This window comes from Schistocerca americana, chromosome 1 (genome assembly GCF_021461395.2).
Source record: "Schistocerca americana isolate TAMUIC-IGC-003095 chromosome 1, iqSchAmer2.1, whole genome shotgun sequence".
NCBI classification, from domain to species: Eukaryota; Metazoa; Arthropoda; class Insecta; order Orthoptera; family Acrididae; genus Schistocerca; species Schistocerca americana.
The window spans coordinates 87,856,928-87,875,033 of record NC_060119.1 but is presented as its reverse complement, the minus strand read 5'-3'; the positions used below and the strand labels follow the sequence as shown (position 1 = coordinate 87,875,033).

Sequence of the window (18,106 nt, the reverse complement as noted above, 5' to 3'; positions counted from 1 at the left end):
CAGTTTAAATATTAGCAAAAAATAGCTTTAAAGGAGCCAAGAAGAAATTTGCCATGATCATGAAGCTCTTTTCCAGCCTGGCTTAAGCACTTGCAAAACTTACAAAGCAGTCCTGCAATTGAAGGCAAGGGCCACACTCAATTTTTTCAAGCCCAGACCAGTATCATTTGCGACGATAGATAAAGTCCAAGATGAAATTTAGAGACTGATCAAAGAACGAAATTGGAAGTGAGTGAAGACCAGTCAATGGGCACATCAACTGTGACTGTACATAAAGCCAAATGGATCAACGAGAATTGGTGGAGATTTGACAGTGTTGCAACACGTTTCCCCAAGTGAAAATCCCTGATTTTAGAAAGTTTTAGCATTTTTCCCTGACAAATTTTGAAATCTCAAGGGTAAATTAACAAGCTGTCTTTGCAGCTACAGCACCAGAAACAATAGTGCAAAAAAAGAAATATCTAAAAAAAACTTGCAAGCATATGGTGTTTCCTCATGTGAGGAAACACCATATTAAGTGCTAACATCAACACGTCTTTTGTATTGAACTGCTTTTAGATGGAGAAAGCAAACCAAATGGTATACGTGTTTCATTAAGACCAATGATGTTATTTTATTTCAATAAAACGAAACACATTTGGTGACAAAAACACTCATTGCCTTGGAGTCACAAAACAGATTTAAAATACCTTCACTGATTTCAGAAACAAACTCAGAAAAAAGTAGGCCTCCTGAAAGAAGTGTATAAGGCGGCAAGAATTGTGTAAACCAACACTGTAGGTGACCACCTATAAAATGTTGGTTCTACTATGTTCATTATTTTCGGCTATTACTCATTGTGTTATATCTATTATTTTATATATATTGTGTGATTTTTCTTTCAAGAAACATATGAGTACATAGTGTGCAAATCACCAGTGACTGACACATTCTTTTTCTCCTTATTGTCCATACTTATGTATACACTACTTTTAAAGTGCCAAAATGTATTAGAACAAATAAAATGTCTATAAAATGCCACACTGTACAATGTTCTTGCAGTAAGACAGTCTCAATTCCTGAGATCCATCACCCATGGCCTGCTGAGGAGCACCACAGACCTGAGTCCATGGATAAATCTTGAAAATCCGCTGCATTATACCACACACAAACAGACCCGGCCTACGGACAGATCAGTGAGACTAGATTCGACGGACAGGGCCTTCACATTAGTGGGAACCAAATGGCTTCAGATCGGCAAACCCAATCCATTACAGATACCCTCAGAAACTGCCTGTGGTTTTGGCCCATCACGGAAATCCAACCATGTGGCCAGCTATTCACGAGGCACAGATAGCATGTTGATGAAATGAGACCATGGTGATCAATCCATGCAACAGACAAGTTGTTCATATAGTGGGGACACTGAGTCACAGATAGACACAACAAAAAGACTGTCACAAATAAAGCTTTCAGCCAGTAAGGCCTTCGTCAGAAATAGACACCAGACACAGACACGCACGTGGGCATGGGAGTGCACACACCTACACGCACGCACGCACGCACACACACACACACTCAAACATAACTAACATACACGACTGCAGTCGTGTGTGTGTGTGTGTGTGTGTGTGTGTGCGCGCGTGATAGGCCATCAGCATGGCTAAAATGCAGTTACGATGTACATGTCTCTTCCGTTTCAAGCTGCAATTGGTAATTGGGTGATGGGAGTGAGTGACTGCACTTGTTTTCGATATGGGGAGCAAGATGAAAACTGCTTTGATGACAGACTGCCCCAGGGTGAAGCCCGAGGCCAAGGTTGGGTTGGAATGTGACAATTTGGTTGCAAGTTGGCAAAGCCAACGAATGTGAATGGAAGAAAACTAGATGAGCGGACAGGCTGACCTACAGCAAAGCCGAGGTTAGGTTGGAATGTGACAACTGCACCCAGCATTCATTGTGTTCACTTCTCATCATCATTCTTTGTGCAGTCCACAACTGCAGCATGCAAAACACCATAACTGCACTTTGACTTCTACCACAATTTTGAAATATATCAAATAACAAAAAGTTCTGTTATATATGCATACATCAACAATCTTCAACAGGGATAGCTCACTCCACAAATAGAAACCACTAACTGCTCAGATATGCTGAAATCTGCAATGTTTTATGATTTAATCTAGCTGTGTTTCTGAATCATCGCATGAACTCTAAGAATGAGAAAACACCTCAGTAGCACCAAGAATGTCATCTAAACACTGTATTGCTTTTCAATACTTTCTTTCTGAGTGAATGGGAATAATAATAACATAAATGAAATTGACAACACTGACTATCAACTGATTTTTTTGCGAAAACGCTATAAATTTCTTACGGGAAAAATAAATTACAAGATCATGAAAAAAGAATTACCATATATTTTAATTTGTGAAGTAATCACTTACAAAAATATGCGCACACATCCCTTTTCATAATATTTGCCACGAGGAATGGCTAGTACAGAAGCATAAGTCTCACTTACCTTTTGTTGATGCTTATCATTTAGACATTCAACAAAACTTTTGTACACCTTACCTATGTTTATTCCACTTATAACACAAGCTCTTTCCATCATAAACACTGCCTCCATTGACATATTTTTTCTTGGAAGAGGACACAGCCATTTTCCAAAATTCCCACGGAGCAAATTTGTTACTTGATGCTTTGGATCCTAAAAGTGATGATGAACATATTTCAGTAACTTTCAAAGACACTATGAAAAATGCTAAATGGGAAGGAGAGAAGCAAGACACTCTAGAGAAAGTACCAACTACTCACCGCACAACACCAAAGAAAGGGACAACAAAACATTCTTTTGATTGCATTAAAAGGTTTCAATTGCAGCGTAACAATTGAATTTTAAATATTAGTAATGGAAGAATTTATAAAAACTCAAATACAGAAAATTAATTATGCTATACATTACAAACTGTTTTATGAAACCGTTCACAATTATAAAATCACTGTTTGTATGGGTGTTACAAATGAAAATAACGAGATTTTCAATTCGTCTTTTATAAGTTTGGCTGGCACAGTACCTGGGTTTAACATCATTTTTCAGATTACTGAGATGCAAAAAGAAGCAGAGAGAAGCAGCTATTTCGAACAGGTCTATAAACAATATAAACAATTGGGATTTGTAAATAATGTGATACTGTGCTGAAAGAGCAATGGCATCATAAACATAGCAGAGACACACACCTCAAGTAACAATCAACAGAATACATCACAAACAACAAAAAGTAGCAAAATAAAATTCAATGAACTGACAGTCCACATTGTTGTAACCGCGACCAGAACAGTCACGGGCATGCTATGAACAAAAGCATGGCGGGATCAAACGGGAGTGGCCCGCGAATAAACAAAACGACCGAATGGGAAAGGATGAACACACATAACGACAGATGACCGAGTAAGACACCAAGAACAACAACACCCAAGAAGCAATGAGATCACACGCGAAAACCTCACGAAATCAACACTGTCCACTCATACACGGAAATAAACAAAGTAATGGTGACTTACCGAACAAAAGCGCTGGCAGGTCGATAGACACACAAACAAACACAAACATACACACAAAATTCAAGCTTTCGCAACAAACTGTTGCCTCATCAGGAAAGAGGGAAGGAGAGGGGAAGATGAAAGGAAGTGGGTTTTAAGGGAGAGGGTAAGGAGTCATTCCAATCCCGGGAGCGGAAAGACTTACCTTAGGGGGAAAAAAGGACAGGTATACACTCGCACACACGCACATATCCATCCACTCATACAGACACAAGCAGACATATTTAAAGACAAAGAAACTCTTTGTCTTTAAATATGTCTGCTTGTGTCTGTATGTGTGGATGGATATGTGCGTGTGTGCGAGTGTATACCTGTCCTTTTTTCCCCCTAAGGTAAGTCTTTCCGCTCCCGGGATTGGAATGACTCCTTACCCTCTCCCTTAAAACCCACTTCCTTTCGTCTTCCCCTCTCCTTCCCTCTTTCCTGATGAGGCAACAGTTTGTTGCGAAAGCTTGAATTTTGTGTGTATGTTTGTGTTTGTTTGTGTGTCTATCGACCTGCCAGCGCTTTTGTTCGGTAAGTCACCTCATCTTTGTTTTTTATATATAATTTTTCCCACGTGGAATGTTTCCTTCCATTATATTGATATCATTAATTGATTAATTTGAATCCTGAAACTCTTTGTCTTTAAATATGTCTGCTTGTGTCTATGTGTGGATGGATATGTGCGTGTGTGCGAGTGTATACCTGTCCTTTTTTCCCCCTAAGGTAAGTCTTTCCGCTCCCGGGATTGGAATGACTCCTTACCCTCTCCCTTAAAACCCACTTCCTTTCGTCTTCCCCTCTCCTTCCCTCTTTCCTGATGAGGCAACAGTTTGTTGCGAAAGCTTGAATTTTGTGTGTATGTTTGTGTTTGTTTGCGTGTCTATCGACCTGCCAGCGCTTTTGTTCGGTAAGTCACCTCATCTTTGTTTTTTATATATAATTTTTCCCACGTGGAATGTTTCCTTCCATTATAATAAACAAAGTAAACGTGATGTCTGTAAGCAAGATATCGAGAGACTCACGCGAATATCAGACTGCCTCGCTGAGTGAGAGGCAGGCGCTTAAATACATGATAGGGTACATCGCTATTGGCTGCTGGGAGCATTTTCTCCACAGTGGCACCCTCACATTATATGTGGACCAGGAGCGTGTGCAGCCACGGCTTACGGCATGATGGCTGCAGAGAACTCTAGTGGTAATCGAGGTCCAAGCAGTCTGGCGTGGATTCGAAACCCGTGGCACCCGGTACCAGATCCCTCCCCCCTGAAACTTGCATGTAGGGGCGGAAACGCCCCAGACGAAGCCACGGCGGTTGGCAGATGGGAGAAGACCCGGGCTCGTCAACCGCCATTAGCAGGGAGGAAGAGACGTCTGAGGTGTCCATGACGACCAACACAGAGGCCATGGCGGCAGAGGGAGCCGCCAACCCAGCAGGGAGGCGTCAACTGGGGGCAGTGACGGCGACTTGAGGACCACGTCTGTACCCGAAGGAGGTAGCAGAGGAAGAGGCATCAGCGGAAGTGTCGGGAGGGGGGGGGGGGGGGTGTGTGTACGCGGGCAGATCTGGTTAGGTTATGATAGTGGCGCTCCAACCCTTTCACCGTCTGCACTGACGTCACAAGCCGCCCATGGGCTGCGACAACCATGGCAAGCGTCCAACATGCATTGCTCACAGACATGCAGGCCCACACGGCCGCACTGGGGGCATAACGCTGAGAGGGCCGGGAGTGGGGGCGGGATGGGGACAGCATCAGCAAATGGGGCAGGGTCTGCAGCTGTCGCCCATGGAGGAGATCCGCCAGACTACGTCCGTTAATTGGCATGGTGCAATAGGTGCTCAAGAACAGGGTGTGGGCCAACATGGTTGGAGATGTTTCAACCACCTTCATCAACTGCTGTTTAAATGTGCGCGCAAGCCTCTCTGCCGCGCCTTTGGAGAAAGGATGGAAAGGCGGGCTATGGATATGTTTGATACCGTTGGCCTGAAAGAAGTTGTAGAAGGAGGATGCCGTGAATTGGGGGCCATTATCAGAGACCAATGTGTGAGGCAGGCCCTCAATGGCGAGAACCTGAGCCAGGGCCATGAATGTGGCCTCCATGGCGGACGCCATATGGGTATTTGGAGTAGGCATCAATGATAAGTAACCACATGGACCCAAAAAATGGGCCCGCAAAATCGAGACGGATGTGATCCCAGGGATGGCGAAGCACAGGCCAGGATGCAAATGACTGAGGGGGCTTGCCTGGTGATGTGCACACACAGTGCACCTGTGAACCAGGCGGTCAATACCACCATCAATGCTGTGGCAATACAAGTGCCGGACAGCCAAAACTTTCATGCGGGACATACCTCAGTGCCCACGGTGTAACAAACTGAGCACTTGATGCCGCAAATCCGGAGGAATGACCACCCGATGGGCATCCGACTCTGTGGCCAACAGAAGGACATCATCGACCACAGAGGGCCTGTGGGACAGGTGGCACCACGGACTGAAGTCTGTCCGCATCCAATGAGTAATATAGCAAGGCCACCCATGGACGATGTAGTGGAGAACCTGTGGCAAGATAGGGTGTCGGCGTGTAGTTGTGGCAATGTGAGAAGCCATAAGAGGCAGACCATTCAGCACATCCCAGCGGCAAGCGTAATTCTGTAAAAATAACTCCCAGCACTGGAGACGTTGAGCCGTCCGCTCTGGAAGGTGTAACAAACTGAGCACTTGATGCCGCAAATATGGAGGAATGACCACCCGATGTGCATCTGACTCTGTGGCCAACAGATAGACATCATCGACCATGGAGAGCCTGTGGGACAGGTGATGCCACGGGCTGAAGTCGGTCTGCATCCAACGAGTAACATAGGAAGGCCACCCATGGACCACGTAGCAGAGAACCTATGGCAAGATAGGGTCTCGGCGTGTAGCCGTGGAAATGTGAGGAGCCATAAGACGTCCACATTAGCAGTGCGGGTGGTGGGTTTATACCGGATGGTGTAAGCGTAATTCTGTAAAAATAACCCCCAGTGCTGGAGATGTTGAGCCATCCGCTCTGAAAGGTGAGAGTGGGGTCCGAAAAGCATAACTAAGGGTTTATGGTCCATCAGGAGGGTGAACTTTGCCCCAAAGAGATAGGTATGAAATTTTTGGATGGCTAACACTATCGCCAGGGCTTCCTTTTCAATCTGGGAGTAGTTCTGTAGTGCTGGGGTCAATGTCTTAAATGCATAAGTAATGGGCTGTTCTGAGCCATCGGCATTCCGATGCGCGAGGACGGCTCCAATGCAGTGAGCTGACGCATCAGACGCCACAACCAAGGGGCGGTCTGGAGAGAAGGGGGTAAGGCAAGGGGCAGACTTTAGCATCGCCTTTAAATGGAGAAAAGCCTGGTCAAAGGCAGGAGTCCAATCAAAAGGTACCCCTTTGCGACGCAAGTGATTGAGGGGTTGGGCTACAGAGGCAGCCTGGGGTAAGAACTACAAGTAATAAGTAACCTTGCCCAAAAATACCTGGAGTTCAGATAAGTCCTCAGGACGAGGAAGGGCCTCAATGGCCGCAACATTACAGCCCGAAGGGGGAATGCCATCTTTGCTAAGCCAGTGGCCTAAGTATTCCACTTCCGGTCGAAAAAATCAACACTTGTCCAGCTGACAGTGTAAACCTGCAGACTGTAGAGTGTGAAATAAGGCGCTAAGGTTTTGCTAATGTTCCTGGCGGGAACACCCGGTGACCAAGATGTCATCCAGATAATTCACGCAGGCAAGGATAGGATGTGTAAGCTGCTCCAGGAACTGTTGGAAAATAGCTGGCGCTGAAGAGACACCAAATGCAAGGCGCTTGTACATGTATAATCTGAAAGGTGTGTTGATATCCAAGGTATTCTGGGAATTGGCATCCACGGGTAGCTTGTGTTGTGCCTCAGCCAGGTTGATCTTTGAAAAGTACTCTCCCCCGGCAAGCTTGGCGAGAAGGTCTTCCTGTCGAGGAATGGGGTAGGTGTCTACTGAGCATTGACAGTAGCGCCGAAGTCCCCACACAGCAGAAGGGACCCACTGGGTTTCCGTATGACCACCAATGGTGTCGCCCAGGCACTGTATGTCACAGGCTCCAGAAAGCCAGCAGCCTGGAGCTGATCAAGTTCCTGCTTTACTGTTGGCCGTAAGGCCACCGGAAGGGGTCAGGCCCGGAAAAAGCGAGGGTGCGCATCCAGCTGAAGTGTGATGTGTGCCTGAAAATCTGAAGCACATCCGAGATCCGTTCCAAGCAATGACACTAAAGCTGAGCACAGATCGTCCAAGTCCTGAAAAGGAACAGCCATGGAAACGACCTTAACTTCATTGGAAATTGAAAAGCCAAACAGTTGAAATGCATCCAGACCAAAAATACTCGAATCAGGGAGACGGTGGCCCCAGCGTCGACCTGGAAATTGACATCCTCAGTGAAAAGGCGGAGTGTGAAGAAAAGCTTCCGCACTGATGGGTCATCCAGTGGGATGACCGATTGTAGAGCATGTACGGTATCTTGAGGCGCAGGAGGGGAAGGACTAGAGCGTGTCGAGTGACTACGGCAAACCATTCGCATGTGGCCCTCCTTGTCAAAGAGCGTGCACGTTTTCCAGCGGTGGGGACAATCAACTCGAGAATATACGGTAAAGCACTGTGGGCAAGATGGAAGTGGGACGCGCAACCAGCGAGCAGAAGCGCCGATGCCATAGAGACGTCAGACAAAGAGGTGTCCTGACGGGCTGGCCTCTGATGGCTGGGCCACGTCGACGTCGCAAGGGCAGAACCCACCGAGACGCATTGATCGCTGCCACTTGCGGCCGCACCATGAGATGCTTGTTAGCCGCCTGAGCAATTTCAAATGAGTGGGCAATGCCGAGAATCTCTTCCAAGGATGGGTTATCAAGTCTCAACACCGCAGTGCAGACCTCAGGATCGGGAGCTAGCTAAACCACCACATCGCAGATCAGGGAGTCCACATACGAAGCCTTACACTGCTGACTGGTGCACATAAAACCACATCGACGGCTGAGACCCTCCAAGTCCGTGACACAGGAATGATACGATTGATCAGGCTGTTTATGGTACTGGAGGAACTCCAGCCAAAAGGCAACCACATGGTAGCATTGTGAATAATAGTTTGTCAGCAAAAGGCATATATCCTGGAAAGAGTGAGTCACAGGATCGGACAACGGTGCCAATTTGTGGAGAAGAAAGAAAGTGTCTGGGGAGACGAAAGACAAAAAACAAGTCATCCGTGACATGAAAAGGCGTGAAATGTTGTTTCAGTCGATGTAAGTATGTTTCCCAGTCTTCTTTAGCGTCATTAAATGGGGGGAACAACGGTGGATGTAGGAAAGCATTCGACACCCGAGGAATCGGAAGCTGTTGTGGTAGTGCGTTCCTTGCATCAACTTTGTCCTCCCTGTACACTAACATTCCTAATGCCCATGACCTTACTGCTATCGAACACTACCTTTCCAGATGCCCTATGGATTCCAAACCAACAACCTCCTTCCTAGTCTCCATGACCAACTACATCCTTACCCACAATTACTTCTCCTTTGAAGGCATTACCTACAAACAAATCCGCGGTACAGCTATGAGCACCTACATGGCACCATCATATGCTAGCCGATTTATGGGGCATCTAGAGGAATCCTTCCTAAAAACCCAGAATCCTAAACCCCTCACCTGGTTCAGATTCACTGATGACATCTTTGCTATCTGGATTAAAGGTGAGGACACCTTATTCACTTTTCCCCTGTTTGCTTCACCTGGTCTTACTCAACCCAACAAGCCACCTCCCTAGATGTTGACCTTCACCTCAAAGATGGCTACATCAGTACCTCCGTCCATATCAAACCAACTAACCCCACCAGCAATACCTCCACTTCGACACCTGCCACCCATTCCATTCCAAGAAGACCCTTCCGTACAGCCAAGCCACCCGTGGCCGTCGCATCTGCAGTGACGAGCACTCCCTCTCAAAATATACCGAGGGTCTCACTGAAGCCTTCACTGACCGTAATTATCCTCCCAGCCTTGTATTAAAACATATCTCCCATGCCTTATCTTTCCAGTCTCCCACCACCTCCCAAAGTCCCACAGTCTGGCCACAGAGGAGCATTCTCCTCGTAACTCAGTACCATCCGGGACTGGAGCAACTGAATTACATTCTCCGCCAGGGTTTCGAATACCTCTTGCCGTGCCCTGAAATGAGGAATGTCCTACCACTATCCTTCCCATCCCTCCTATCGTGGTATTCCGCCATCCACCGAAGCTACACAATATACTCGTCCATCCTTACACAACCCCTGCTCCCAATCCCTTACTTCATACCCCTGTAATAGACCTAGATGCAAGACCTGTACCATACATCCTCCTACCACCACCTACTCCAGTCCGGTCACTAACATCACCTATCCCATTACAGGCAGGGCTACCTGTGAAACCAGTCATGTGATTTACAAGCTAAGCTGCAATCATTGTGCTGCATTCTATGTAGGCACGAAAACCAACAAGCTGTCTGTCCGCATGAACGGCCACCGAAAAATTGTGGCCAAAAAACAAGTGGACCACCCTGTTGCTGAACACGCTGCCAAACATGATATCCCTCATCTCAATAACTGCTTCACAGCCTGTGGCATATGGACCCTTCCCACCAACACCAGCTATTCTGAATTGCGCAGGTGGAACTTTCCCTGCAATGCATCCTATGTTGCCGTAACCCTCCTGGCCTCAAACTTTGTAAGTCACTGTCCTCACCCATCCAGCCCCCTCCCTGTTCCCATTCAAGCACTACAGAGCCGTCATTTCACCGCCACACCCAGTCTTTTAATTTCTCTCCTTTCTGCTACTTACTCCCTCCCCACCTTCTCTCCTGCCCTCCGTCTAAACTGCAACACTTCACTGTCCGCCACTCCCACCACACTATCCCTCCCCCTCCCCGCCCCAGCCTCCTCCTTACCCCCACCCAGTCGCCACTTCCATCATGCACTGGTGCTGCTGCTTGCAGCGTAGTTTCAACTCTCTGAGACTGCAGACGTGTGTGTGTGTGTGTGTGTGTGTGTGTGTGTGTGTGTACTGCTGACAAAGGCCTTAACTGATGGAGTTTCCAATGGAGTGCTAAAGATTTGTTCCCATACAATTTGGCTGGTCTTATTTGAAATACGTACTGCATCGCTAACTCAAGGCATTTTTCCAGAATGACTGAAATATATCACTGTCAAATCCCTAATTAAGAAAGATGATAGGAGAGATGCCAATAACTGCTGACCTGATACACTGTTGACATCATTTTCCAACATTCTTGAGAAGGTGAATTATTAGGTGTCCATATTGAAGAGCATTTAAACTGGAAAAAGCACATTTTGGAACTCATAAGCCAACTTAGCTCAGCTACATTTCCACTTAGAATCATTGCAAATCTTGGAGAAAGACAAATCCGTATGATGACATACTTTGCATATTTTCGTTAAATAATAATATACAGAATAACGTTCTAGCATCCGATTCCACCCGTCTGCTTTGACCCATGACGAAAGAGTGTTGTGGTGTGTGATGCCATTACGGTGCGGAGCTTAAGAGTTTGAGTTGGTTGTGTTTGTACATGTCATCTTGTGTTTGATGGCACCCTGTGTGTGTGTGTGTGTGTGTGTGTGTGTGTGTGTGTGTGTGTGATGGACGAGCTACTCTGCAGCGCTGAAAGTTGTTGGTGGGCAGTAATTGTTTATTTGGTTCTCTTTTTCTCGAGTCGTAATGTTTCATGTACTTCTTGTGTATCGAATGTGTTTTCATTTACGTAGGGATGTTTGACTTCTGAATTTTTGAGGCGTTGTGCTTTTGGTTCTGTTTTTCGTAGTTGTAGGTGCTTGTTGTTTTGTATCAATAGTTATGGTTGACCTATATTAGGTCAAGGGAAATGACCGATTACAATTTTTGAAGTTTTGTATGTAGGTATTGGTGTTTTGGTATTGTCAGCTGTGGTCAAGGGAAATGTCCGATTCCAATTTCCGTAGTTTTTGCAGTATGCGTTGGTTTTGGCATCGTCAGCTGCTTTTGACCTATATAGGTCAAGGGAAGTGTCTGATGCTATGTTTAGCTTATCCCCTCCCTAAAACCCCCAGTTTCCTGTGGTTGTCCCATTAGTTTGATTGTATTTTTGGAGGGAGATGTTATTGTCTTATTTATACGTATTTTCATGTTTTTTGCCGTGTGTATGTTGTGACATCATAGGCACCACACTGGAGACGCGTAGAATATCCATTTCCGCCATACTGATGACATCATGGGTCAAAGCAGACAGGTGGAATCGGACACTTCCGTAATCCCAAGATGGGTGTGTGGGTTTTATATGTATTTTCGTGTTTGCTGTCGTTTATGTAATGACATCATGGGCGCCATATTGGAGACGTTGAGAATGGTCGTTTCCACCATTCTGGTGACGTCATGGGTCAAAGCAGTTGGAATCCAACACTTCTGTATTCCCACTCATCCTTAAGAAAGAAATTCTTCATTGCTCAAAAATGTGCTGCATGAATAATATGTGGTGCTCATCCATGATCATCTTGTAGACATCTGTTCACGGAGCTGGGCATTCTGACTACTGCTTCACAGCATATTTATTCCCTTATGAAGTTTGTTGCAAATAATCCACTACATCTCAAATGGAACAATGATGCATTACAATGCCAGAAGGAAAAATGACATTCATTATTCCGCAGTATTTTTGTCTTGAGGGGAGAAAGGGGTGCATAACGTTGCACATAAAATCTTTGCTCACTTACACACTGACATAAAATGTGTGACAGACAGCAACATACAATCTGAAAATAAACTGAAAAAGTTTCTCCTTGACAACTCTTTCTATTCCACAGAAGAATTTCTATTGTTGTAATGTGTGAAAGTTAGTGGGTAGAAATTACTAACTCATTCCTGTATAGTTACAAGAACAAGAAGAAAAACAGAGAGAAAGAAAGAACACCACCACCTTGTAAAAGTCAGCATGTAGCCATATTTACAAATTAATTTGTTATATGAATGTAAAATGACTCACTCCACAACATTACAATTTATCATGGAACATAAAACTAACTACAACATTGTGAAAAGGATAGATAGCTACTCAACATACACTGGAGATGCTGGTCGCTTACAGACACAACAACAAGGTTGCTAACCAAGTAAGCTCTCGGCCAAAAGGCCTTTTTCTGGGTTACACCACACACACACACACACACACACACACACACACACACACACACACACACACACTGTCTCTGGCTGCTAAGGCCATACTGCAAGCAACAATGCGCGATTGGAGGAGCAGTCTGGATGGTGGGGATAAAGAGAAGGCTGAGATGGGGAGGGAGAGGGATAGTAGGACAGGAGACAGTAAACAGCTAATTGTGGGAGCATACAAACACGAGGTAGGGAGAGGGTATGGCAGCTAGGTGCAGTCGGAAGTTTAGGTCAAGAGCGGGGCGGAAGAGAAGTGACAGTGGGTACACCGGTGGAATAGAAAGCTACGTAGTGCTGCAATGGGAACAGGGAAAGTGACAGGTGGGTGAAGGATGGTGATTAACAAAGGTTGAGTGAAGAAGGTTTATTGGAAATAGGATATATTGCAGGGAGAGTTCCTACCTGCACAGTTCAGAAAAGCTGGTGTTGGTGGGAAAGATCAAGACAGCACAGGCTGTGAAGTGGGACTGTGGGAGGTGACTGGAGACAAAAGGCATGTGACATCTGTTTCTGTACCATTTTGGGATGGTAATTATGGTCTGTGAAGGCCTCAGCGAGGCACTTGGTATATTTTGAGAGGGAATGCTTCTCACAGAAGATGCGACGGCCACAGGTGGCTAGGCTGTTTGGAAGTAACTTCTTGGTACGGAATGGGTGGTAGCAGTCGAAGTGGAGGTATTGCTGGTGGTTAGTTGGTTTGACAAGGATGGAGGTACAAATGTAGACATCTTCAAGGTGGCTTGTCAGATTGAGGAGGACTAGGTGAAGTGAATGGGGGAGAAAATGTTGAGGAGGAATGTAGATAGGAGGTACATTCCCTCGATCCAGATCACAAAGATGTCATCAACGAACCTGAACCAGGTGAGGGGATTTCTGGATGGTTAGAAGGATTCCTTCAGATGGCCTACAAATAGGTTGACATAGAATACTACATGTGTGTGCCCACTGCCATACTCCAGATTTGTTTGTATGCAATGCCTCCAAAGGAAAAGTATTGTGGGTGTGGATAGAGTTGGCCCCAGTGAGCAGGAAGCAGGTTGTAGGTTTGGTAATCAGTCAGGCGTTAAGAAATATAGTGTTCAATAGTGGCAAGGCCATTAGCATTAGGGATGTTAGTGTAAAGGAAGTTAGCATCAATAGTGCGAGCATGGCACTGTGTGGTACAAGAACAGGAACTGCAGAGAGATAGTGGAGCAAATTACTTCTCCTTTGAAGGCATCACCTACAAACAAATCTGGGATAAAGCAATCGGCATCTGCATGGCACAATCTAATGCCATGGGCCACCTAGAGGATGGATGCTTGAAACCAACAGCTGCTTCACAGTCCAGTCCACTTAGATCCTCCCCTCCGCCACCAGTTTTTCTGATCTGTGCCTCAACAGCTTTTCTGAATTGTGCAGATGAGCATTACCCTTACAACATGTTCTCCACTCCAAAAATTATCCTGGCCTCAACCTACAGTAGCCTACTGTCCCCACACCCTCCACTGAACAGTTTCCACTCCCTCTGTTGTTCCCCCACCCTTGTGCGTCATCCTCTGGCAATGCATCCACCTGTCCTTTCCCCTTCCCTGCTCCTCTCCTTTCCAGTTCCTGTTTTCCCCTCACACCCCACCTCCTGACGCTGCGCCTGGAAGTCTCATCAGGTCGCAATTTAGACTCTGGCATCCCACCAGACAGCACCATTTTCTCTCCCCCGACCCATACCCTGCATACCTCCCCATTTCCCTGCACCACTCTAGATAGCTATTCAGGTGATAGACACATTCCAGTCAGAGCTACCAGTGGTAGTGATCATGTCTGCATGAAGTGTGCTTGCTTGTGTGAATGTGTGTGTTTTCTTTGTTGAAGAAGGCTTTGGCCAAAACTTATAATGTCTTTTCATTGTACCTGTCTGCAGCTCAACGAGTCATCTTTACAGTGAGTAGCAATCTATCCTTTACTTAATATTGTCAACGTATTGTTAAATAATACGAACGACATGACAACTACAACCATACAAATACATCTTCAAGGCCAATTACACAACACATAATCATCCACTTTAAAGAAAACAATGATGGATCATATTGTTCATTAGAGCCAATCAATCATTATTAATGGTAGCCAGCATATGTTTTCACATTAACTAAATCCTACTTATGGTCAAAATTAACCGTACATGAATACGTCAACTTACTGAAACACAACTAGCCTACTTTAAAAATAAATGCTCTTTAGTTGTAGAGCCTACTGATTTTTTGATCTGACTGTATCAAGTTTACATGAATAACAAATACTTGGTGATGACATACATAATTTCAGCTGTATTTCTGTAGCCTATTACCGTCATCACAATATGATTTTCAAACAAAGCCATAAGGAAATGCAAAGTAAAATTGTATCTTTTGTAAGTGAACACAAGGTCTCCAGAAAATCACGTTATTTTCTTTTTTGCACAGATTGGCAAGGGGAGAGGGCAAAGTACGGGTACTTCAAGACTTCTTTAACACTGAAATGTTCATCCATGTAACGGACGTTATGGACCATGTCCAACCCAATCCAATCCAAACAATAACCACCTTCAGATCAAATAGACACTTCAAGAATTAATGACAGAAGGAGTAGATAAATCAACAACATATGTGTATATGACGAAAAAACCATTCACGCATTAAGGAATAATAAGACCAATAGTAAGAACATCAAAAGTAAGAAATGAACTTGGTGAGAGTTAAAGAATCAAGATAATGCCTGCTATTTGGAACAATGGCGTAAAACTTTTATTCACGAGAAAAGTGCAGATAAAACACAAGGAATTATAAAACATAATGCGTTAGCCAGTGGCAAACTGTAATGTGTGTTCACGGAAATGCCAAAAATTACGAAATGTCTAGGTAGGGAAAAGTTGCTTTCACAATGGCACACCATCAATTTGTAAATAATAATTGAAATTTCCATACATATATAAATTATCATGTAAGCTATAATCTATTGCATTGCATCAAGAGCGTGTAAAATGCACAAATAGGTAAATATTATTTGATTAAAATATTAACTGAAAAGGATGGGGTGGGGGGCAAACATCAATGAATGGTGTATAAAAACTCCTAGTTCCTGAATGACATTTAAACGAAGAAATTTGAGGCATCAAGCTTGAATATATACACATAGCAGATCGGATAAAAATAAATGTGCACTACGTACGTGTAAAACTACTTTGCCAAGGCACATTCACAGTAACTGAATCTTGTCATGTAAAGTAAGTTCAAATCCTTCGGGAAATAAGTCTGTGATAGCACTGACTAAACAGCTGTGTAGGAGTGAAAACATTAATATGAACAGTTTTGGAATATTATAATACATGTAAGTACCTGAAAATTACAGCTGATCACTTTCACTAATTGTACCTCCGGCATTGTTACTTTTCACACTCGTATGCGAAAATATTTACATATATACTGCCAACACATAAACAACTCTTTTTCACAATACTGTACGACTTCCCGCGCAGTCAAAGCATTTGTGTTAAAGAGACTATCACATCAATCAAGCATTTCACAATTTTGGTGGGTTTGAGAAAACATGTGCAACTCCATAGATTTTACGTAAATGAGTATATGAGAATGTATTTGTAGCAACAGCTTGACCAATTTGCAATGAACTGCATTTTAAGACTACATGGAAAGATCGGGTTAAGACCAAATTTGACGAAACTAAGTTATTGGCGTCATTACGTACTTCATCAGACATACTTTCCGTTGCTTCATGTTAGCTAAATGTTATAGGTTTAGTCTCAAAGTTATAGCCAGATAAAAATATGGTGAACACTGGGGAAAAGTGTCGAGTTCATCAAATCACGGACAGGAGAGAAATCCTGCAAGGTGTGGATTTCTGAGATGTACTGATTTTTTTGTTTGGTTTTATGGAAGTCTCATCGTTGACATTGTCAAATGTAGTGTCATTGTTGATTTTTCATTTGTACTGTCGACGTTCGTGATTTGTGCCAACACAGAGCAGAATTGAGATTAGCTTCTTTGCTGTGTTGTGGAATTAAATTTCGTGTAGGCCTAAGGGTGCCACTCATATGTTCAATAATATTGTTAAATTGCCAATTATTGACGGCCTGATGGCGCTTATTGACGTGTCGTCTATACTAAGGATAATGACAAGGAGTATTGATGGACCTCAGTTTGTCAATAGCTGCTGAACGTTTGATGTCAAGTATTGCCAGTCGGACAATATTCTCCATTCAAATGTTGACAGAGCTTCAGGAGCCAGCCACAATGCGTTAGTGTGCACTGCTTATTTTTCAATACGCAGGTGTGTATAACATACCTCAGGATCAGTTTTTAAGGAGTCTTTTAACACGAAAGAATCATTGTATAGGCTGTACCACTTTAGGATGGTTAGCAGAGGATTCCCTACGACACTGCTTACTTCATTAATTTGAAAATATAGTATATATTGGTCCATTACATAGCAGTTTGGAGCAACGCTACCATTTCAAAAAAATATGTCATGTATGTGTAATGAATAATGAGAGGTCTAAAAATACATGTCAGTTTTACAAATTATCACAAAGCGTAAAAAAACTATTTTACATTAATTGCATGAACAGATCCTTGCCAGGTCGATACAACGGCTTCACAGGTATCTACAGAATTTTACTGATTGTGCTAGATGATATTACAGAAATAAACTTCAAGCATTACTATGACCTTCCAGTCACCAGAAATTCAAAGTTATTCCTAATATCTTGTCAAATACGATTGCCTTTCACATTAACGTATTTTGGTTCCGTATTTTATCTTGCATCAACGCTAATAATTTCTGTAAGCGTTATTGACAATATGCGGTCTCTTAAATAGAATGTGGTATCGACACAATGGGTGTCTGGCACATTTTTCGCTGATGGCTAGAAATGAGTTGCAGAGACAATTCCCAAATTGTTGGATTGGAAGCGGAGATGTGTCGTGGCGTTTTTATTTAGTAAGTCTATGGTCGTGGCCAGCTGGTTCACCAGACTTTATGCCTCTGGTGATTCGTAAAAGACATTGTTTATAAAGACATTCCAACTACTCCTTAAGATATGTGAGAGAGAATTGTCAGAGCATGTGTTTTGATAAGTGCCGAAGTGATACGGAATACCACTCAATCCATGATAGGAAGATTGCAGCACTGCATTGATACCAATGGTCATCACTTCGAACACCTTCTGTAAATGGACGTTCATGCCACCTTTTTTTACCTTCATTGATCTGCAAAGACCTTACTGTTACCATTGGATTCATCTCGATAGCAGCTATCAGAAAATAA

At 44.0% G+C, this 18,106-nt stretch overlaps 1 protein-coding gene across 1 annotated transcript in view; it reads right to left on the bottom strand.

Annotated features, from left to right (window-relative positions):
- LOC124620418 overlaps window positions 1-16,305 on the bottom strand; it is a 115,405-nt gene extending 99,100 nt beyond the window's left edge. Inside the window, exons 1-2 of the mRNA XM_047147067.1 lie at window positions 16,162-16,305; window positions 2,557-2,692 (exon numbers count right to left, since the gene is read on the bottom strand). Of these exons, the coding sequence (XP_047003023.1) occupies window positions 2,557-2,692; window positions 16,162-16,206 (181 nt within the window). The 5' untranslated portion in view covers window positions 16,207-16,305. The remainder of the gene's footprint in view (window positions 1-2,556; window positions 2,693-16,161) is intronic.
- Between the last annotated feature and the right edge of the window lie 1,801 nt (window positions 16,306-18,106).